This window comes from Trichoderma virens, assembly GCF_000170995.1.
Source record: "Trichoderma virens Gv29-8 chromosome Unknown TRIVIscaffold_6, whole genome shotgun sequence".
NCBI lineage: Eukaryota > Fungi > Ascomycota > Sordariomycetes > Hypocreales > Hypocreaceae > Trichoderma > Trichoderma virens.
In genome coordinates, this window is record NW_014013743.1 from 2,840,509 (window position 1) to 2,862,239 (window position 21,731).

General features: G+C 47.0%; 8 protein-coding genes across 8 annotated transcripts; 4 read left to right on the top strand and 4 right to left on the bottom strand.

The window, feature by feature from the left end:
• Window positions 1-428: 428 nt before the first annotated feature.
• TRIVIDRAFT_132703 (uncharacterized protein) lies at window positions 429-3,682 on the bottom strand (the record flags this gene model as incomplete). Its single annotated transcript, XM_014101693.1, has 4 exons — window positions 429-595; window positions 968-1,141; window positions 1,520-2,054; window positions 2,090-3,682. Coding segments are annotated over 4 exons (2,469 nt in total), but the record flags the coding sequence as incomplete, so codon positions are not given.
• A 1,138-nt stretch (window positions 3,683-4,820) lies between these two features.
• TRIVIDRAFT_28001 (uncharacterized protein) lies at window positions 4,821-6,178 on the top strand (the record flags this gene model as incomplete). The annotated part of the gene is made up of 2 exons (XM_014101694.1): window positions 4,821-4,964; window positions 5,060-6,178. The coding sequence occupies 2 exons, from the start codon at window positions 4,821-4,823 to the stop codon at window positions 6,176-6,178; spliced, it is 1,263 nt and encodes a 420-aa protein (XP_013957169.1).
• A 454-nt stretch (window positions 6,179-6,632) lies between these two features.
• On the top strand, window positions 6,633-7,566 carry TRIVIDRAFT_28871 (uncharacterized protein; the record flags this gene model as incomplete). Its single annotated transcript, XM_014101904.1, has 3 exons — window positions 6,633-6,886; window positions 6,943-7,222; window positions 7,279-7,566. 3 exons carry the CDS (start codon window positions 6,633-6,635, stop codon window positions 7,564-7,566), a joined length of 822 nt encoding a protein of 273 aa, XP_013957379.1.
• Window positions 7,567-8,029: 463 nt separating this feature from the next.
• Window positions 8,030-9,097, bottom strand: TRIVIDRAFT_222227 (uncharacterized protein; the record flags this gene model as incomplete). The annotated part of the gene is made up of 4 exons (XM_014101695.1): window positions 8,030-8,077; window positions 8,143-8,250; window positions 8,349-8,700; window positions 8,784-9,097. 4 exons carry the CDS (start codon window positions 9,095-9,097, stop codon window positions 8,030-8,032), a joined length of 822 nt encoding a protein of 273 aa, XP_013957170.1.
• Window positions 9,098-9,727: 630 nt separating this feature from the next.
• On the bottom strand, window positions 9,728-10,675 carry TRIVIDRAFT_222228 (uncharacterized protein; the record flags this gene model as incomplete). The annotated part of the gene is made up of 1 exon (XM_014101696.1): window positions 9,728-10,675. One exon carries the CDS (start codon window positions 10,673-10,675, stop codon window positions 9,728-9,730), a length of 948 nt encoding a protein of 315 aa, XP_013957171.1.
• Window positions 10,676-12,397: 1,722 nt separating this feature from the next.
• On the bottom strand, window positions 12,398-13,860 carry TRIVIDRAFT_28405 (uncharacterized protein; the record flags this gene model as incomplete). The annotated part of the gene is made up of 3 exons (XM_014101697.1): window positions 12,398-12,876; window positions 12,975-13,514; window positions 13,569-13,860. 3 exons carry the CDS (start codon window positions 13,858-13,860, stop codon window positions 12,398-12,400), a joined length of 1,311 nt encoding a protein of 436 aa, XP_013957172.1.
• A 1,927-nt stretch (window positions 13,861-15,787) lies between these two features.
• Window positions 15,788-16,733, top strand: TRIVIDRAFT_222230 (uncharacterized protein; the record flags this gene model as incomplete). Its single annotated transcript, XM_014101698.1, has 4 exons — window positions 15,788-15,977; window positions 16,088-16,195; window positions 16,267-16,442; window positions 16,512-16,733. 4 exons carry the CDS (start codon window positions 15,788-15,790, stop codon window positions 16,731-16,733), a joined length of 696 nt encoding a protein of 231 aa, XP_013957173.1.
• Window positions 16,734-17,310: 577 nt separating this feature from the next.
• On the top strand, window positions 17,311-21,175 carry TRIVIDRAFT_191573 (uncharacterized protein; the record flags this gene model as incomplete). The annotated part of the gene is made up of 6 exons (XM_014101699.1): window positions 17,311-17,600; window positions 17,669-18,446; window positions 18,514-18,771; window positions 18,829-19,477; window positions 20,552-20,595; window positions 21,137-21,175. 6 exons carry the CDS (start codon window positions 17,311-17,313, stop codon window positions 21,173-21,175), a joined length of 2,058 nt encoding a protein of 685 aa, XP_013957174.1.
• Between the last annotated feature and the right edge of the window lie 556 nt (window positions 21,176-21,731).

The window sequence follows — 21,731 nt, forward strand, 5'->3', positions numbered from 1 at the left end:
TGGTACCATGGCTGGGATTTACTATCCTTGACTATAACTGCACTTGACGCAATGGGGTTTTTAAACTTGATGCGACCAACATTTGTAAGTAAACCGGAGCTGTTCGGTTCAAAAGTGAAATGGGTAATTGGGTAACTAAGACCGATGACCACCATGGAAGTACCCGTATGGGCATTCCAGATAGTGATGTTTGGTTCACTGGAGTAGAGGGGGGTTGATGCCAGGAGAGTCGAGTCACATGAAATAGTGAGCTTGTCAAGAACTTGCTGGTTAGTATCAACGAACTGTAATAGAAATTCACCCGTTTTGAGACTCCATATCCCAACCGAGTTTGCTGATGCCATAGCAAGCTTCGTGTTGGACAAGACAAAATGGCGGAAGCCCCGCGATAGATTGAACTTTCGGGCATGTGCGACCGAATTAACCTGCCAGACTAAAAGCTTATTGTCTCTGTATGAGCCACATGCGATGTGAGATGCATCTGGAGAGAAGCGCAGAGACCGACCGTCGATATGCCGCACAGAGGACTCGACTGCTCGAATGCACGCGCCCGTATCCATTCGCCAGATCCGCAGCGATCCATTATTTAAGAGGCCTGCGGCCAGCGTAAGGTCTGTCGAGAAACAGGATGCATGAATATCATAGGGTTTTGAACCAAGCCCTTCCAGATATTGTACACGCAGGGGTCTGTCGGGGTGCCAAATCTCAGCGGCGCCGTCTTTGATCATTGCCAAGGCCGAGCCAGGCGTGAATGCAGGGTCACTTTGCACCATGCCGCGGTCAATTTCTCGAAGACAGGCGCTCGAAGCAGTCTGAAAAACCTGCCAGATGTTGTGATCCCGTTCTGGTTTCAACAAAATGAGGGACGAATCGGGTGAAATCGTAACAGATTCAACCTCCCCACGTTCGCTTTCGGGAATTTGGGCAGATCGGTGCTTGCCAACGCTGTAAACATGCACCCCATCACCCGATGATGAGACGAGAAGAGTCGAATCATGCGAAAACGAAAGCGAGCTAATATAGCCTGTATGAGCATCGACCGCCCATATGCGCTCTCCAGTGTCTGCCGACCGGATCTCGATTTTTCTGAAATCTCTCCCCATTGCTAGGAGTGCTGCATCATGAGAGAAGGCGAGAGAATCTGCCCCGCCCAACCAATCAGCAAGTGGAAATTTTCGATAAAGTGTCAAGGACCCCTCGCCAACGCGATGTATTTCTATGGCATATTCAATGGCCTGTGTAATAGAGAGAGCTACAAAGGATGAGTCGGGAGAATATGCTAGAGCCAGACCTGCCTTTATCCAAATTGGCTGTCCGCCATGGACAGGCCACATTCGAAATGACCAATCACTTACAACTCTTGCAGATATGTAAGTAGAATCTGGAGAAAACATCAGATGCCTGGCATCGTTGATGATAATGCGCTCTATGAGGTCACCTCCGGATGGAATTGACCGGATTTCGATCCTCTCGGCGAAGGCTATTGCGAGAAGTTTGCAGTCGGGAGAAAATGCCATACCAGATACATCACTGTGCAACTTTGTGTCTCCCTCTATGACTGTGCGACACGTCCACGCATCTGTCTCCCACGACGTCACTTCACCATTGGAAAATGCCACATAAAGTAGTTTAAAGTCGCATGAAAACTCCATTGATGTAGCAATGGTAGTAGAGGAGTCGAATTTAAGCTCATGAACACAGTTGCCAGTCTGGCTTCGCCAGATGGCGACCTTTCTAGAGCTGAGTAATGCTATGAGCGATGAGTCCGGCGATAAGACACCTTGTGTTACACGTTCATTGTGTTCAAGGACTTGGAGCAACGCATCCCAGTTCATTTCGACAGCAGGTCGATTTTTTATCCACTTAGGAATCTCAGTTTCGAAACACTGCCGAAACTTGCTCTTCATTGGCGCAAAAATCAGGGCAGAACAGTATAACTGTAGTGGCGCTATGTCCATAGCATGCTGATAAGTGCCTATGAATCGCTTGGAGTCGCGCAAGAGGCTGGCTAGGTCTCTATTATCCTTATCATTATCACAAAGGTTAGCAGCCATCTCCAGCAAAATTAGTAGGTCTCACATACATCAACCATGGTTAAGAGGGTATCCACCATATCATGGCTATCAGCAATGCAGCCCAGTAGACTGAGTGCTTCCAGCCAGTGAATTAAGTGTTTGGTAAGGAAGCGATACGTTTCATCGTCATCGTCTATATGCCCCCCACCATTTTTTAAGTGAAAGACCCAGTATAGACAAGCGTACCGAACATGTGGAGGAAAGCAAGAGTCAATTGTCTCCTGGTCAATATCTGACCTTAGTGTTCCTGGGTGACTGAGTTTGCAAATGTCCTGTTTAAGATTATCATCTTTCGAAAGTAGTGCAACGCACTGGCGAGCTATGCTGGCATGTGTTTCGCGTTCATCAATGAAGAAGTCATGCTTCTCCTCCTGATGATCAGCGCCAGTCAGGAAATCGCGAAATGAAAGATGAAATAGCTTGACTGGGCAGTTAAGGTTTTTTGGGATGTTTAAAATGGAGTGCAAGCTCGATAGCCGTGAACCAATCTCCCATGAGTCCATTTCTAAGAGGTTCGAGAGCGAAATGATCGAAAGTGGCGCCTCAAGAAGCACAATCGTGCCAACGACTCGACGAAATTCTCCGATAATTCTCTCTTTTTCAACGTTTGAGCGATCCACTACTCCGATACCATTGCGTTTAACAAGCAATTGTTCCAGAATGGGGAGATATGTCCTGGCAAGAGGGTTGCCTTTACCGAACTTCCGATTAAGCAGAAATTCCTGGGCCAGCGTAACGGGAACGCCGAGATCCTCATCGCCTATGAAGCGGCATGCAGTTGCTGCCATAATGAATAGCGGCATTGACATATCGACAAGATCTTCAACAAGAGATTGTGATGGCCAATACGCAGGTAGCTGTAAGTTGGTATCGTTGTAACTATCTCGAATTTGCCTTAGTTGAGATTCCAAGAAAATAAACATGTCACGCCGGACATCCTCATCAGCAACTTCATGGAGCGTCATTTGGAGTAAAATCTCTTCATATTTGCAATTTAGTTGTGCAAAAGACTTTCGGAGATGACACTCTGGTCTGCTGGAAACTAAAACTTTGAAGGACGTAGATGATACTGTTTCAACATTAGGCAGAAGCTCAATGATTCTCGCAGCGTTGGCTTGATTGTCGCATTCGTCGAGGGCGTCCAGCACAAAAACTATGACCGGTGGTAGAGATTTGCATCTCTTCAAAGGTGTGAGAATAAGTTCCTCAAATTGCTTGCTTAATGATTTGTCGCTGATACTTGGATTTTCTCGCAGTGCTTGCTTGACATGTATTGCCATCTCCTTTGGCAGGTATTCGACAAGCTGTTTGACAATAGTAGTGAAGAGGGCACCTGATTTATCGCGATTCCCATCACCCTTCTTAAAGAAGAAGCTCGCAGCTGTGATGTTCATACTTGACAGATCATGAGCGACTGTTCTACATATCGTAGATTTGCCGGTACCAGCCATCCCACAAAGCCAATATATACGTTTTCTGTGGGGATCCTGAGCCCATTTGACAATTTCTTCTAGAATTTTGACACGCGTGCCGGGATGACATCTGGGTTCGTGTTCATTGGCATGGGCATCGAATGCTGCGCCTTCAACCACAGGAAGCTTAGAAAGAATAGCATCGGATTCAGTGTCATGAATGCCAATATTTATTTTGCTTAACAATGTAAGTAGGCGTTTACTGAAGATGGAGGAGGCAGATAAAGCCTTACGCTTTTGAGATATTGACATCACCCTGAAAGATGTGGGCATCACCACTAAAAGAGCTGTACGAAACTGAGCGTCCTGCATCATTGCTCGCCATGGTTCGACTGGCTATCAATCATTGAAGATTCCGCTGGTGTTTTTATCGAAGGCTTAGATGCTGGAAAAAAGGTCATGCCAACTTTAGGCTGGTTCAAGTTTGCGTTGCACAGCTATTGATAACATTGAAGAAGCACTTTGAGGGAAATAGCTATCGTGATATCCTTTCATTGGTCGCATCATCTTACGAAAGCGTGTCTTCGAGGCGGGGTAAACCAGCCTCACATTTGCCAGCCTTGCTAATCGGAGCTGATGTTGCGGGCAACATGTGATTTTGTGCATTTGCTCTCTTTGGAGCATCTTGAAAATATACTGGCGATGTCGTTATTTGGAGTTGACAAATATTCGACCATTAGATGATGGCGAAACTACCTCGGTAGAATCAAGGACTCTAAATGAAGAAGTTCCGACGGAGCATCGCGATGAAGAGGTATAGAGAGAAGAAGACCGGCTTAGTGATAGAATTTAGTTAGGTGATTTCTACCGTACGGCCGTCGTTCAAAAGAATTGACAGTGGCCATAATACATCCTTTAGAGAGCCTCAGTTCTGGTCTATTTTCCTTGCATTTATTTCAAAACAAGAGGGAATCGCAACTAGTTCGCACGTCACACACGAACACTAGCAGAGAACAACCCTGATAACTGGATAATTCTAATAGCATCTCGGTGATATCCGAGCACTGGATACAGCCGGGCACTGCATTACGGAAGCTAGCATCAAGATCGTCAGTAAGCCCTAGGAGAATCGACCAATTAGCTGATGACGCGGGAAAAGAAAACGCCTTGGAGGCAGCTAATATGGCCCGCCTCCATAAACAGCTAGGCTGATGCTCGTTCTCGTTCATCATCCTACCGGTAGCAACTACATGTACCCTCCGTCGCCCCTCGTCATCGTTTAAGCAGGTCGTTTGATGTTGCATCGCAGAGGACAATTCTCTACCAAATTACAATGACAGTAACAACAACGCTACCCCTGGTGGGCGGACGCGAAGAGAAGCCACAGCAGACGCAGCCGCCACGCAAGAAGCATGCGAAGCTATTCCACAAGAAGTGTAGGACAGGATGCCAGCGTTGTCGAGTCCGGCGAGTCAAGGTATGCAGAAGAAATACTCCGAGATGAATACAATTATGGTGGATTTGAGTCTACATGCAACACATATTGACTAGGTAGATCTAATATCGAAACAGTGCGATGAGGCCAAGCCAATATGTAATAATTGCACAAGACTTGACTTGGAGTGCGGCTATGGACCTCCTCCAACTATCAGCAACAATGATTTCGACTCTATTCAAGCACCAACTTTATCAAGTAGTGGTGATAGCTTTGTTGATTCCGACGGCGTAATTCATCTCCCAGAAACAGAAGCACGACGAAAGCTCGAGCTCGAGTTATTCTACCACTACTCCACAGAAACCGGCCCAACACTTGGCGCAGAGAGATACTCCCAAAACTTCATGGGCCCAGTCCTGTGCCGCGCGGCACTGCAATCAGATGCCGTGCTATATGGAGTCTGCATGCTGTCGGCACTTCACAAAGCGTACAAGTCGAATTTCACGGATCCGCAGCACATGCAGCATCATTCCACGTATCTCAACCTAACTCTACAATCGCACCACAAGCACGTGTCTCATCTCGATATCAAAAATGTGGATTTTTCGTGCATGACGTCTACTACGCTTCGGGTCTACGGCTATGTTCGATTGCAGCGTCGGCAGTTGGAGCCGTATACGCCTCCTATTGAGTGGCTGCGCATGTCGAATACCAGCAACATTGTGTTCCGCAAGGCACTCGCCTTGATTGAAAAGAACCCTGATTCAGTTAGCGGAAAGTTGATGCTGGAAGTATCTCGACACTTGGATGAAAAGCGCAGAATGGAAGATTCTAGCGAATTGCTACACCTATTACGACGCCAGGAACCTCACGAGCTGGAAGAAGAATGGGACGATGAAACATACTACGTCTATAAACGCACTCTGAGCTGCTTTGGATGGATCTGGAAGCACAGATTCGACAACCAGCCGCCCCCTGGCCTCTCTCGTAGGCTATATCTCTTCCCCATGATTGTGGACGCCCAGTTTGTGGACTATGTAGGACAGAAACGGCCGCGAGCACTGGTCATCATGGCGCATTATTTTGCACTTTTGGCAATTCATCGCGACTTTTGGTATATTGGAGATGCTGGGCTCCGCGAGGCTCAGGCAATTGCTGCCGAGTTGCCGTCTGAGTGGCAGGGCATGCTGATTCAACCACTGGAGATATTAAAAGACCCGTCACTACTGTGTGATGTGTCCATTCATAGAGATTAATTTAGACAAACACATTCTCCCCCTACAGGGACTGGGATAAATCAGGAATCGTGAGTCCACCATGTCTGATGCATTCACTAAGGGTAGGGAGAGAGCTCTCGGTAGATCAGCCCTGGCCATGGACATGATTGGATACAGGGATTGTCGTAGCGCTGTAACTAATTGTTCGGACCATTCAGATCTGCCGTCGTTCTCGTTCAATCCCACACTAATAGTGTGGCGTGGATCCTCCAGGCTTACTATCTGATATTGTGGAACTCCTAAGACCATCAAGAATAACAGCATCACAATAGAAAGGACAAGGGAAAGAAGACATATATATAATGATACTGCCTACAATGAATAACGGGAAATAACCTTTTCAATTGCCAAGCAACAATTCTCAACAGACATTCATTTTCTCCATCACCATCTCTCAAGGCATCACATCTCACTACAAACACTCACAATCACAATGACAACCGACGGTCTCTCAGCGGCAAAGCTCGCCATCTACCTCGTTCTTCTCCAACCAGCTCTCTTCTGTCTATGGAAGCACGGAAAAACTGGATTCCTGGGCTGGCTCTTTGTCCAATTGTTCTGCGTCCTCCGCATCGCCACTGGCGGCATTGGTCTTCACGGAAACCAGAAGGGCGAGGCAGCTGTGATTCTCAACAGCATAGGCCTCTCGCCTTTGCTTCTTGCAATCTCAGGCATCTTACACGAAGCGTGAGTTTTCTACGTTAAAGTAGCTTCGAAAATTACTCTAACCATGACTTTGGCAGTCGACGAGCGGTGAATCCTCGTCTCAATCGAAGACTTGACATACTGCTGGAAGTCAAGTACCATGCCCTAGTCCAATTGGGAATGATCTTAATCATTTTGGCCCTCGTAAAACTTATGAATGGCGATCCGGTGTCGAAAAGCAAGACTTTGCTCAATATTGGCTCGGCCCTTTCTTGCATCGCCTGGGGCCTTTTAACGCTGTGGGCAGTGTGGTCGAATTATATGGTTCGCGAGTATTCTTCATATTCCAGCATGCAGACTGTCGACAATGGTAAAATTGTACGTCATCTACCATATGCTAAATATTTGCATAAACTAATGAAGGATTCACTCAGCTGCTCAAGGGAGTCTTTATCGCACTCCCCTTTGTTGGAATCCGCCTCGTTTACGGTGTTGTGTTTCTCCATTTGCAAACAACACATCCGGACTCTGGATTTCTCACGTCCAAGGCTGTTCAGATTTGTTTGAGCTTCATACCCGAGCTGATATGCATCAACAGTCTTATCGTGGTTGGTGTCATCACTCGCTCGCTACGACCAGACTTGAAGAAACGGGACGAGGAGGCAGTCAGACTGGTATCTGGTCAGGAGAATGAGCTTCAACAGAACACTGAATACAAGTGAATACGAGACTCTGGGGGTGTAAGATCCCAATGAGAGTCTATGATCCTTGATTCTTTTTCCGAACAAAGTTAAACCCCCGCGGCTGTATCCTTGATGTGTGTTGGATGTACCACGATAACTTGGAGAGGCGCAGCGCCAACCGGAGCACCTGTACCAACCAACCCAGGCAATTAATGCCAAAAGGTGAGCCACCATCATCTCATGGTGGCCCCTTGTCTTGATGTCATACCACATTGTTGAGTTGACGTGCAGAAAACAGTCTGAGTTACTCTGATCGGTAGTGGAACTAGTTTCGTAACTCTCCATGTAGGTATCTGATAGCTCAAATGGAAAAGTTTTATATAATGGGATGTGACAAAGATTATGGCGAAGCTGTCAATATTAGGCGATTTGGTCTTGGAAGAATTTCATCTTGTTGCAGGCAAATAAAGGTCGAGCGTCATCGCTTTCAAACTTCCGCTTCTTATTGGCTTGATGCTAAGAATTTGACAACAACAGTGACAGCATCCGACTGCAGAGTGTATCAACTGGACTGTAAGGGGCGGAGGTAATTTGAATGCAGACTGAAGGCTGTACCGGAGGAGGTACTTTCGGATTCTCAAACATATTGAGAAATGAAGAAGGAATGTTGGCCGAGTAGAGGTGGAAAGAGTCGCGGTCATCAGATGTGAGTAAAAGCTTGACCTAGAGAGAGGGGTGGTTTGTCAAAAGATTGGGAAATGAGATGACAAATTGAAAACAAAACAACTTCGAGGGACAAGAACAGAGCAAGTCTGACGTACAGGAAATATTGTCTCAGCTCCTATTGTGCGCCCACATTCCGACATGATGAACTTCCGACGTTGCGCCAGAGCAATTAGGATGGCAACAATGTATGGATCTTTAAGGGGACACGCCGGCGAGTGGCGCTTCCATAGAATGAGTCGTATTGACTTGACAGGGGGGTTCGGCCTCAACATCATAGGAAGAAATCGAGCTTGGCGCAAGCTGGCAATGTGGTTATATTCAATGTGCGCGGCTACCGGTGACACATCTTTGATAGGCTCGCCGCTACTGTTGTCGCACCTAGGGTAGAAGACGGAACACGGCAGCTTCTTGGAACGACGATTTCCGAAATATACGCGAAGATTGATCCTACAGATCATCCGGCTTGTCAGAAATTGTCCGCGGCGTATCGAAAGTACGTGTAATAAGCAATGACGGTGTGGGAAACTTACGAGGCCTCTAGGGGACAGTCTGGGGATGCAAGCAGCATTCGTATTGCAGTCTCTCGGCTAGGCCACGTAGGCCATATAGGCTGAAGGCGGAAGAAATTGTTTAGAAAGATGGTGCCATCATTAGGACATATGAAGTTGGACTGTAAGGCCGGAGAAGCAGCGGACGGCTCGCTGAATGAGCACTGTAGCAGCTCAAGCTGGCGATTCGTCCATGCCAAGGGCTGGACAATCAGGCGCTCTCGGCAGTGACGAATGGCGATTGCATAGAGCGAGAGCGGCTCATCTGAAGGCTGCAATTTCTGCGTGGCATGCATGATAAGGGTTTTTCGCAAGCTTGTGATTCTGACTGAGGAACAACATTGGGGGCTGAAGAGGAGAGTTGGATGCGTTCATATATGCTGCGATGAAGCAGAATAGATCGTTGGTGGACCCGTTGACGCGTAAATTGAATGGAGGCGCCTGGCACAGCTGTAGGTTGCCAAAGTTCGCAGCCTCGAGCCACCAACAACGCCATCGGATTGCCACGTACGTGCCTATTTCCCCAGATTATGCGCCCATCGCTATTGGAATTCGTCCTAGATGGTCAATTTCCACGGGCACTTGAATAGCACCAGACAACTTAAGCCTAGGCACTCTACTTACACCATCTCCTATATCAGAGACGCCGTTGGACATCTGCCCAAGCAATAAGTGCCAACAAATGAGCCACGATATGCTCACGGTGGCTTGCTATCTTGACGTCGAGCCACACAGTCGAATGAACGCGTAAGAAGCAGCTATTTCTAGGATCGAAAGTGCTCATGTTTTCGTAATTGGCCAAGTACTCATTCGATATCTCAAAATGAAAAAACTTTATATGGTGCGCCGTGGCGAGGATCGTAATAAAGCTAATAACCTTGAATCAGTCTTGCCATCGAAATATACACGGGGAGTTGATAAGCAGCTTACTCCGTATCTGAAATTCTGAGTTGTGTCTTATCAAGTCGAAGGGCGAGTACTTGCCCAACCATTTGCGCCAGAAGCTCATCGGAAACAATCGGCACTCCGCTCACCAGATTCTTAAATACCTGCTTGCTTTCCAACATTGCAACTTGAACAGACATTCCATACTGGTTGAACAAATGTAATCCACCGTCATCAACAGCGTGAGTGTACTTTTTCTCGGCATGAAAGACAGTGTAGGCAAACCGCTTCTCGCGGAATTGGAGAGGAGACTCTTTGTTGGGGGGCTGTGCGTAATGCAAGACGTACCGAATAAAACAATTTACAAGACGCACAGTGGCATCCTGAAGGGGGGGAAAGTCGACCTCTTCAAAGTAGCCAAATTTATATTCGGATAGCGAGTTTGACTGACGCTTGAAAGTGTCGCGAGAGCTACTACCAAGCTGCGCTTGTTGAGGCTGGGCAAGAGACCCATGGAACTCCGACTTGCCAGGCTGTCTATTTGGTGTTGTAGGTACGGCTGTTGCCATCTCCCAATCGTCCGACCTGTCGGTAGTAGCTGCAGTAGCAACAGTGGACGTGTTTCTGTGATTAACGAAATGATTCAGGGCGGCCCATACATAACCAAGGCTATCCGGTTGGAACTCCCGAACGAACTGCGCTTCTGAATAGTGCCTCAAGTCTGCCAGGTTCCCCGGTCCTTTAACGAGAAGAGAAAGACGATGGTTCTCGGATGTAGGGTTTTCAGGGAAGAGCTGTAAGGCTTGGAATAGTTGTAGACGTGGAGCCTGTGCGCTACATAGTACACGGCTCGCGAAGAGATGCTCTCTGCCCCAGTGACTTGTATTGCTTGACCAGGCGCTGTCTAGAGAAAGGGTCGCAAAGTTGGTCTTGACCCGGACTTTTCGAATGAATGTCAGAGGATCTCGGATTGCGTCATAATAGGCCATCTTGAATGATTTATATCTGGAGGTTGACCAGCTTGTCGCGGATGGATGTAGTTGATCCAATCCGTGGAAATTGCGAATTATGCTAATCTCGTGGCGGTTGAGAATGAGTGCTGACGGGATATTCCATCCTATATCCGTTATAAATGCCCAGAGCTGTTATAATTGGTGTTACGGGTATTTCATGATGCCATAGGCAGAATGAGAGTGTCAGAACGAGTCACAACTTGCACAGCCGCGCCGATGGCCGCCTAATTTAGTTTGCTGCCTTCAACGAGCAGCAGAAGAAGACGACACCGTCAGACCTGGCAAATGAGTCTGATTGGGTGCATGACCCCGGCGCTTATGCGACAATGGGTACAAATACTTTCGGCGCCACGGGTCTCTGGTCCAGGAACTGGCACCGAGAGCTGAAACCTAGCTCCATCTTGCGACAGAGACACCAAGGCCTGGTATCGTCGCTCTCGGACTTTGATTCTTGTCTGCCAATCTAACAGCGGGGGTCCGATAATGGAAGTGCCAACAGACGGCTACAGAGCGTGTCAAGCATCTCGTATGGTACAGCGGCAGTCTGGATCAAGAGCGGATGAACGAGAGGTGGGATAGAAGGTTGGTCAAACGAAGTGGTCGAAGGATATCGGCCGAGTCAAAGTGCAAGAAAGGATTGTCTTCGGACGCGAACAACAGCTTGGAACAGATGTGAATATGCAATTAGTAGCCGTGTAGAAGTTCAAGCGTCGTGGGTGGGAGTCAACATACCAGAGATCTTGCCATCGATTCTTTCTTGACTGTCCTGTTGCCATTCTCTGTCGCTGCCTCGAGAAATTAGGCGTGCCTTGATGCATGGATCGTGGAGCGGAGACGCTTTCCTTTGATGGCCTGTGAAGCCCGGACAGCATTGTATAATGTCCCACTGTGAAGCATCGCAATCCTCAGGTGATACTGGAAGCTGCTCGGAGTTGGATAGCTAGGGTAAGAATTTAAAGTCGAGTGCTGTAATGGAAATTCCATGGTGGGCGTGTCAACGGCAAATTCAATGCAGTGCCTGGAATAGTTGTTAGCCACTAAGTTACAGGCACCCGGAACCACTAATCGCTCCAACGGATGGCCGCTACCTTGGATTCTGCGCCTTTGAATGAAGTCAGTTCCACACTCGACTTGACTTGTTTTTAATTTAATCAAAGGCCAATGGTTGTCCTTCTTCTTGCTGCTGTATTTTCTAAATGCATTTCATAGATAATTAGTACATTAATAATTTCCTCGAGCTGTCCATCATAAATGTTCCTCATGTATTGCGCACGGCTTTGCAAAACGAAATCCCACAAAACTACAGGATGTTTTATCGCTATCCTTTATCGCTCCGATAAGCCTCTCGTCACCACTTGCCAACTAAGTACGAAACATCCACCAAGACTTCAATTTGTTCATCTTCTCCAATTTGTAAGCACGCCTGTCTTCTTCTTTTGCCATGAAATCGCTTTCTCTGCATTACTTTGGTCATTACTATGTCATTGATCAGACTGGATGTCTGATATGCACCACTACAGTTCAGTGTCGTCGATACTCTGCCAATATAACTGCCGCCTCCCGATTGAAGCACCGATATTCCACTGTTCAGCCCCTTTGACGTTCAAGCAACGCACTTGAAGAACATCAATCTTTCGATATGCACCTATTCAACGAGGTCAGTAATGCGGCATGTCTCCATCACATTCAACAAATCACTTACCGGCTGGCAATGTCCGTTCGGAAATACATTCCATCAAAACTTACAGACTTCACCCCCTGGTACGCAAGTTCGACGGCCATCTCCAGCGAGTCCCCGTATGCCGCAACGGAAAAGACTCTGCCCCCAGCGGTCTGCAGGGTATTTCCCACCATCTTTGTGCCAGCGTGGAAGATGTGAATGTCCTGCAAAAGCACTGGCCCAAGCTGGATAGCTTGCCCCGTTTTGTACGGTCCGGGATATCCCGTCGAAGATATCACGACATTGCAAGCGTAGCCGGGACGAACGTGTAGCTCGGTCTTTGCAAGAGTTTTCTGAGTGCATGCCAACAAGACCGCAGCCAGATCCGTGTCTTGCGAAAGAAGAAGCATCATGCTCTGGGTTTCTGGATCGCCGAATCGGACATTGTATTCCAAAACCTTTGGACCGTATGGGGTGATCATGATGCCGGTAAATAATAGGCCTCGAAACGTACGGCCTAGTTCAACAACGGTAAGCTCTATGGAACGAGTTGCATATTGAAACAGAATGAAGTTGACCATATCAATGGAGAACATGGAACACAGGGGGACCTACCCTCAGCCCGTAAGCCATCGAATGTAGGCTTCAGAACCGTTTCTTCGATTTCGGACATCACCTCGGCAGTGACAAACGGTGTTGGGGCGTAGACACCCATTCCGCCCGTGTTAAGGCCCAGATTACCATTCAGGATTCTCTTGTGGTCCTGACCCGGTGGCAGTGATTTAAAAGTTTCGCCGTCACTGAAGGTCAAGACACTGATTTCGTCGCCCTCGAGATACTCTTCGACAACGATAGACAGTCCAGAATCGCCGAATCTGCCGTCCGCAAATGCATCTAGCTCCTCGCACGCCTCGTCCTTTGATCGCGGAAGCACCACACCCTTGCCTGCAGCCAACCCGCTGGCCTTGATGACGACATTATGGTTGGCGGATCGTATATACTCTTTGGCTGACTCGAGGTTCGCGGCGACACTTAGATCAAAATTCCGGTAGGCAGCGGTTGGTATGTCATACTTGCGCATGAAATCTTTGGCATATGTCTTTGAGCCTTCAAGCTCTGCCGATTCTTTGGAGGGAGCGAAGCATGGGATTCTGCCTGTGATAGTGTGTGAGTCATATCCAAGTAGCCATTTTCACACTGCAGGCATACTCTCACGAAAATATCCTTCAATACCATCAACGACGGCACTGTCGGGGCCGACAACAACGAGCCCAATGTCGAGTTTCTGTGCCAGGGCAACCAGAGCTGAATAGTCTCCCTCGGCAATTTCTTCTTCGCTGGCAACGTTGGAAATATTTTCAATTTGCACCGTGCCCCCATTTCCGGGGAACACAAAGACGTGCTCAACCGATGGCGCTTGCGACAGTTTCCAAGCAAGAGCGTGTTCTCTTCCTCCTGAACCGATCAGCAGAACTCGAAGCTTGTTGATATTACGATCCATGGTGAGGTTTGGGAGAGACGAAAATGAGAAATACAAGGTAAAGATGAGGAATGCAGGGAGAAGAACTGGCTGCGAAGAACTGACTGCGAATCTAGGTGGGAATGTCTGTGCTTCCACTATGATGGCTCAACCCCACCAAAAATAGAGTGTCCATCGTGTTGGGTCAACTTTTCGAGAACCAAACAGATTCAGTGACATTCTTATGTGTGGCTTAGATGCTCAGGGCCGAGGCAAGGCTCGCACGCCATAGTATCTGTACATGTCAATTTGCTGCGTCGGATCTGGTTTCCCTAGGTATCGAAGCAGTTTCTCTGGCTGGCAGACGTCTTCCATGGACGTTGTGTGTGAGCTCGTATTTTCAAGTACCTCTTTTTATCAGGTACCTGAGAGCAAAATCAGCGTGTAGCAGTACATGATATTTTAGTTTTGGTGAGTTGGCCCACGATGAACCTTTTCTTGCTCTATGACATTGAGAAAGTACAAATGCTTGTTGGCCAACTGATATCTCCCCAACCCATTCTGGAGAGCAAAACCTTGCCGACTGGGTCGCAATGCAAACTCAAAAAATACCAAACCAAATTGTTGATTCCATACCATCGTTATCTTCTCGAGTCAGCCGCAAGTCAAATGTTATTTCCCGTGACGATCGACCAATCAACAAATCACTGTCTCATAATACAAGTGATACACCTTGGTGTAAGCGCTATCGGACGACTCAGAGCTAGATTTCTCATGGATTCCAAAACCTAGCTTCGCATACGGCGCCTAACGCGCCTGAACACGTTTGCTTCGACTTGTCGATGACAATCAACCGATCAAGGCCATTGAGTATAACGCAACGTTCGGGCGTCTCGAGACTCAAGTTTTGCTCTCAAACACGTGAATCTTACATCAGACCTAGCAGAAATAATGGCGGCATACACAGTTACCGTAAGAAGCTGGGTGGAGTTCATCTTTGCCTCGAGAAGAAACCAGCCGCCTTGGGCCGTGTTGGCTTCCAAGAGCTGACACTATGTATCAACATGTGGCTTAACGATAATAAGTTTGCAGGTTGTTCCTAGCACTGACTAGCGCTGGAGAGCTAATGTGCCATTCTGGGCCTGTGTGGCAGGGGAAGCCCTGTTAATTCTGGTGTGCATCTCTGAACCTCGTACATTGACACAGCTCCATACAACAACTACATGGTAACTGAGATGCAGATGCCCACAACTCACTGCAATCGCAGTCGCAACTGCCCAGCATCGAGTGTTATGCACTGAAGCTGAACGAAAAAATAATTGGCAATGTGACGTCTAAATAGGGCGAATGTATGTCGCTACGCTAGCTGACTTCGTTCCTCGGAGAAATCTTAGCTTCCAGAAGATTTCCGCGGGGAAAGCTGTCGAGACACTCCAACTATCGACAACCACCAGCCTTCGAACTAGTCAGTGATGCCGACAACGTCAATCTTATCGATCTCGCAATTACTCTTTAGTTATTACCTCTCAAAGTCCAACATTTATTACCATTGAAGGAGGTGACATGGCATGTGTAACAGGACTGCATTCCGAAAGCTATATGCTCTACGGTGATTTGTGATTCTCTCCAACGGTTTCCCAAGCGGCTGCTCGGCATCATACTGACGGTTAAGAGTGGGACATGAGCTGACTTCCCCGCTTACGAACAAAGGAAGCGGGGAAGAAGCTCTAATGTCTCCAATATTGCTTGTGCCCGTGATCTATGATGGTGTCTTGGGTTTGACGTCGATATGAAAACTACTGCATGTTGACACCTGACACCCTCTCACAGCCTTCTAATAGCCTATTGATGGCTATGTGATTCATCGCTAATTCTTACAACTATAAAGTCATCGTCCAGTGAAGGCCAAAGTGCATTATATCACAACTAGCCACCTTTTATAAATCGTCTCTTTAGTCTACACGCCAAAATGTCAATGACATACACCATTACTTTCCAAAACGACCATGGAAATGACGGTCACTACGCAGTTTTTTTAGACCCTCCCAAGGTTGCTGGGCCTTTCATCACTCCTGAGGTATTTACCAATGCATGGATATCAACGTTTGTACGAGATGGCGGCAGATACGACATTAGGACGACGGACGAGACATTTGCATGTAAGTTTTACTTGAACAGCAACACGCTGCCTGAAGTAGAGAAGAGAAGAAAAATCTCCGTTGTTAGAGAGACCATTACCTTCATCATCCCAGATGCTAAATTTATATAGGGTGCGGAGAAGCTCCAGAGCGGCCATCTGTTGGCGTGACTGTTCGTGGCGGAGTCAGTCAACCAGCTCCACTTGGATATGAGAAATATGGAAAAACTACACCCGGCAGTATGTCGATCCTTTTGCGCGTCTTTATCTTAACACTGTTGATTTTATTTCTTGGCTAACGGTATGCCAAGGCACTTTCGAGATGATCGTGGACAGGGGTGTGCCAGACTTAATGCCAATCCCTAGCTCCGCCAGAGTGGCTGCATACAAGATCGACACAGGAAATAGCCTTCCAGATCTAAACGACAGACATCTCTTCGGCCTCGGCAAGATCGATGGCAATGGCTTGGTCACACCAGTTGCCTCGGTGAGTTGTCTGCCCCATTCCACTTCGCAATACGCTGTGTGCTAATCATGACCATCACGATATTCACAGGCATTGGCCACTAACAATACGTCGATTTGTTTGACGCCGAGCATGAAATTCTACATCAGCCAGAGCAATGCCGAGGCTGGAGAGATTGTCGACTTCTCGTCTGTTCTGAAAGAGGCTGGCGTGATTGACTTTAGCTCCGGGCCAGGTGCGGGCAAACACGGTGCAGCCATTATTCATAGGGACAATGGCACTTTTGATGTCACGTATCACGACGACTACTAGAACTAATACTGCCGACTTGATCTTATGTTGACGAGAATTTTCCACAAGTCGTAATGAGCTGATGATCCCCGTTCTAGAGCTCATTGCGATTTGTAGAAACCCAAAGGTTTGTTTGTCATGTCTTTTGTTAGCTCATGATTTGTATCTTCATTGTGCTCCGATTTCTACACTCAATTTCTCTTGCATTCTCTCAGATTAATGCTATCAGATATTTGTTCGCAATTGATACGCGATACTGTTGTGTTGGACTGACTCTGTATGTGATAAAATGCCCCTACCGGGTAGCAATCGCACCTTTTCTCTATGAAATGCAGATCGCGGAACCTCCGTTCAATTTTTAGCGGAACTTCCGGAATGTACAGTGCGCAGGTTTCTTATGGGACAATCTCTTCTTCTAATTGGCACCGTCTGATGAAATAACAATTTCGATTTCCGGCCGGTTAAGTAAAACTACAGCCAGAAGTTTGAGAGCCAGGAAACATCACGCATTGCAGTTGAAGTTACAACATCGTCCGAAAGAAAACCTCAACTGCCTCTGTTTATTTATTTCTTCTCCTGTAACCGTCTATTAACTAAGATGCGCATGCAAAAAGCCTCTTCCACTCGTCGCAAGAAAAGAGCGACAACAGACGACATCAACACTGCACCCAGAAAACGCCGCGCTCGCTATGCTCTTCGCGCCTGTTGCGAGTGTAAACGCCGAAAAGTGCGCTGCGATGGCCACATGCCATGCGAGCATTGTAAAAGTCGATCTATTCAGTGCCTTTACGATACGGATCCAAATTTGCTTACAAACTGTGCGTGCGACGCTTCACACCAGAGGAATGACTGCAGCGAGCACGAGAACGACGGCAAAGAGGATATCAGGTGAGTTCTCTGCTTCATTTCTATGTGATTAGTAGGCTGTAGCATAACTGACATGAGTGTTGTGTCAGCGAGATTGGACGATTGACTCGCCTAGTTGAGAACATGCAGGCGCAGATAAATACGCTGATTGAACTTAACAAGTCACCAAGTTACGGCCGTGGTCAAAGTGAAAATCCTGCAAAGAGTCGGGAGACTCAAGCATATAACCCCTCTTTATGTTCAATAAGAAGTTGCTCAGATATAACCTTCGATATCGACAGTGCAAAACATTCACCGCCCCGATACTGGGGTGCAACCAGTTCCGACTACACTCTAAATGTAGTTCGATTCTGTATTCAGCCGGCAGAATCGCGTTGTGGTTCATCGTGCAGCCACCGAAAGATACAATGCTACAATCACGACTCAACGCCTTATAGTCAAAATGGGAGTTATGAAGGGGTGGAAGAGTGTTCCGAATCACACCAGCGAAAGATGGCCTGCTTCTGTTCAGATTGCACACGGCATCTGCAGAAACTTGGCAAAACTCAAGCACTACAGCTCATTGACATATACCAGGAAGTATTTGGCTATCTACATCCTATTCTTGACATCGAACAACAAAAGTCACAGGTCAATGCAATTTATGCTGTCCTTGAATCTGGGCCAGATGTCAGAAGCAGTCAGACTAAGATTGAACAAGACAGCCTTGACATGACGAAACTTGTTCTTGCCGTTGCCCTTCTTGCACAAACCACAGGGCAAAGCGTTCCCGCCTCAGCTTTGTACAACAGCGTCCAAAATAGGATCCAATATGCTATGATGTCCGCTTCCAAAAATATCCAAACTGTCGTCCTCATACTGCTTGCGGTCCGTTTATACGACTCAATTAACACGAAATACTCTTAAAAATGTTTTTGCTAATGTATTCTGGCAGGCCATCTATCACTTTTTCCACGACGACGTGCAATTGGCATGGAGAATGGGTGGTATTGCTGGGCGAATGGCCATGGAGCTGGGATTGCACCACCGAGATACTCGACAACGAGCAGAAGATGAATCTGGGGATCGCATCACTATCACAAATATTCTCTGGAGCATCGTAATTCTTGATCGACTATGGAGCTGCAGCATTGGTCTCCCTCAAAACTTTCAGGACGCAGATTTTGCCAAATCACTTCCTGAACCTGTAGAGGTGACGATATCCTCCAAAAAGAATACTAAAATGCCAGACTGACCACAATAGCAAAAGGCGCCATACTTGAAAGCTATGGTATCATATGCTTCATTTACTCCCAGACTCTGGGACCACAATAGCCGCTTGCTCAAAACTAATGCCATCGAGGATGAAGATCTATTCGACGTCACGAATATCCAGATTAACCAATGGAAAGAGAGATATCTGGCCGGTTTATCTTACGTTCACCCAAAAGATCGTGTGGATGACACCCGTCCTCAATCTTTGCCCACGTTACTGTATCTTCGCGCCAACCGGCTCCGAGGTTTAGTTGTCGCGTCTTACTTTTTATCCGGCTCTCGTCTTGTTGGTAATAAGCAAATGGCTCAGTCGGGAATTGAGATTGCTTGTGATACAATTGCCGTACTTTCCGACTTGGATGCGACAACTGACATATACCGCAAACAACATCCGGTTTTCCAGCATTTTTTGGCTTCGTCGATAGCCTTGTTGTTTTTGGTCATTTTGCATGAATCTGAGTCCAAAGAAGACTCAAACACTTCTCTTGGAGAGAGATTCAACTTGACAAGTTTGAGTAAAAGTATATCCTGCGCTTTCGGTCTCGCAGAAGTTTATTCGGAAGCCTCATCTGCCTCTGAGCGACTCTGGAAGCGCATGGTATCCACGAGAGACAGACTATCGAAACTGGGCATCCCTTACACTGGCAAGTATTCCAAGCAAGACGAAATGGCCTTGCTTAGGAAGCGCAAAAATTATTCCCCCAGGTGCAACTTACCATTCCAAGTCCTCTCGGCTGAACAGGTCAATAGGACGACAGACGAGATGCTGTTTGACAACTCCACAGTTAGGCCATGTTCTCTCAACGTAATAGATCAGAATGGTGCATTGGATTATTTGAGCACTGAAACAGTATTTGGATTGGCGAGCGACGCTCCTTCAATAGATTGTGGGATGGATGCGTACTTACATGACATCCCCGGGCTCGAATCGGATATGAACAACCAGACTTGGAGAGAGCTAAGTGCAATATTCAGCCAAGGTTTATAACCTTTGCCTGGTAGCATGGGGTGCGTTCTTATACCTTCAAGATCGCAATTCAGCGCGACCGGAGGCTACTTATAGCTGAGCACAAGCTATTCAATAATCTGGCTAATATGTCTGAAGAGTTCGGAATTTCCGCAGTCAGTGATTGCTCTTCATTTTTGTGTCGGGGTTTTGTGTTGTTTCCGGTTGCTCGGGAGTTCCGCTTCTATTGGCATTTGTTGTCGGAGATTCCGCAGAAACGACAAAAAGCGCACAGATCTTCAGTAAACGGTTATTCAATCATCACGATGACAGGTTCAGTAATGATATCATTTGGAAGTAGGATGCCATTTATCTGCAGGATCAGGGACAGCTGCGAGGCCAGAGTGAATTTACAATTCAACTCTCGGCTATCCGTACAACATACTTATTCGCACTCGCCTTTCCAGCCTTGAGATTTTGCAATGCGGTTGAAACTCCTTCTAAACCACCTGGAACCAATTTATAAGGATGGGCAGTAAGCCAACCATCGTAAAGACCCCGTCTGAAAAGAGTTGACCAGACCAAACCGAAATCACGTCGGTATGGGATAGGGTCTTTTTTCTCCATATCTGCAAGCCATGCATCATCCTCGACATTGCCGTTAACGACACCCACATAAACAATGCTTTTAGTAACGTCATTTCGTAAGCCGGAATAATCTAGACCTGGGTTTATGAGTGCAATGCTTCCTCCAGTTGACAGTGCACGAGAGACCAGGAGGTGACTATCATTCTCACATATCGCATCTATGGCGTGGTAAACGTCCTGAGAGCCTGCAGCCTTCAAAGCCTGTCGAATGTCTTTGAAGATTTCGCCCCTTCGGTAATCGACGATAGCATCGCCTCGTGATTTATCAAGCAATGTTTCTACATAGGCGTGTCCCGATCCGGCGACAGCGATGATCGGATAAACTCCCACATGTCGCGCCAGTTTAATCGCAAAAGACCCTACAGCTGTTGAAGCTCCATATATAACGAGGGGCGACGGTTTATTTGGGGGATGCCATGGCATAGGAAGCTTTAGCCGAGCAAATAGAGCTACGGCGGCAGTGTAGGCGCAGAGAGGGATGGTTGAAGCCTGGAATTGTTAGTACACTGGGGGCATTACACAGAAAAAGGAGCCAGCATCCATATATACCTCTTCAAATGTCATATGTTCTGGTAGTAGAAAGGTGGTGCTGCTCTCCGCAAGTCCGAATTCCGCAAAAGAACCGCCTGAAGTCCGCATCGTGTGAAAAGCAGCTACTTTGTCACCGATTCCAAAGTCAACTACATCCCTACCAACACTATGCACATAGCCCGCCATGTCATCTCCGGAATTACTCGCAATCTTCTGAAAGTACGGCTCCTTCCAGTCTTTGGGATTAAAACCAGAGCATATAATTCTGATGACGACTTGAGTCGGTGATGGAACTGGTAACGATACGTTGTCGTGAATGGTGACTGATAAGTCAGGGTTAACCCTGGCCTCTCTCATCTTTTCAGTGATACGTAATAAAAACAAGAAATAATAGGGTGTCAAAATGTTGCAAATAACTTGTTGCAATTCAATTCACTTGAATGAGACGATCAAGTAAATAACTGCTGCAAATAAGAGTTGCTCTAATTGCTACTAGCTTGTTGAATATAGTATAGGCGATGGTGATACTGCTGACCAAGATTTCAACAATCCTGACCAATATGGTGGAGTCGTCGTTTGAATAGCACTTTAAGTTTTAAACAAGCATAGAGTATGGGCATCGGCAAACCTGGAGTTACTTGTTAACTCCGAAAGCACTACTCTTAGTGGTACTACCGTAGAATATGTTAGTTAATCATTGTCAATGCTAAAGCAGTCTTCACTTACGAAGAGTCCGGCGGAAAATACCGTCCTGTGGTATAACTTGATGTGGT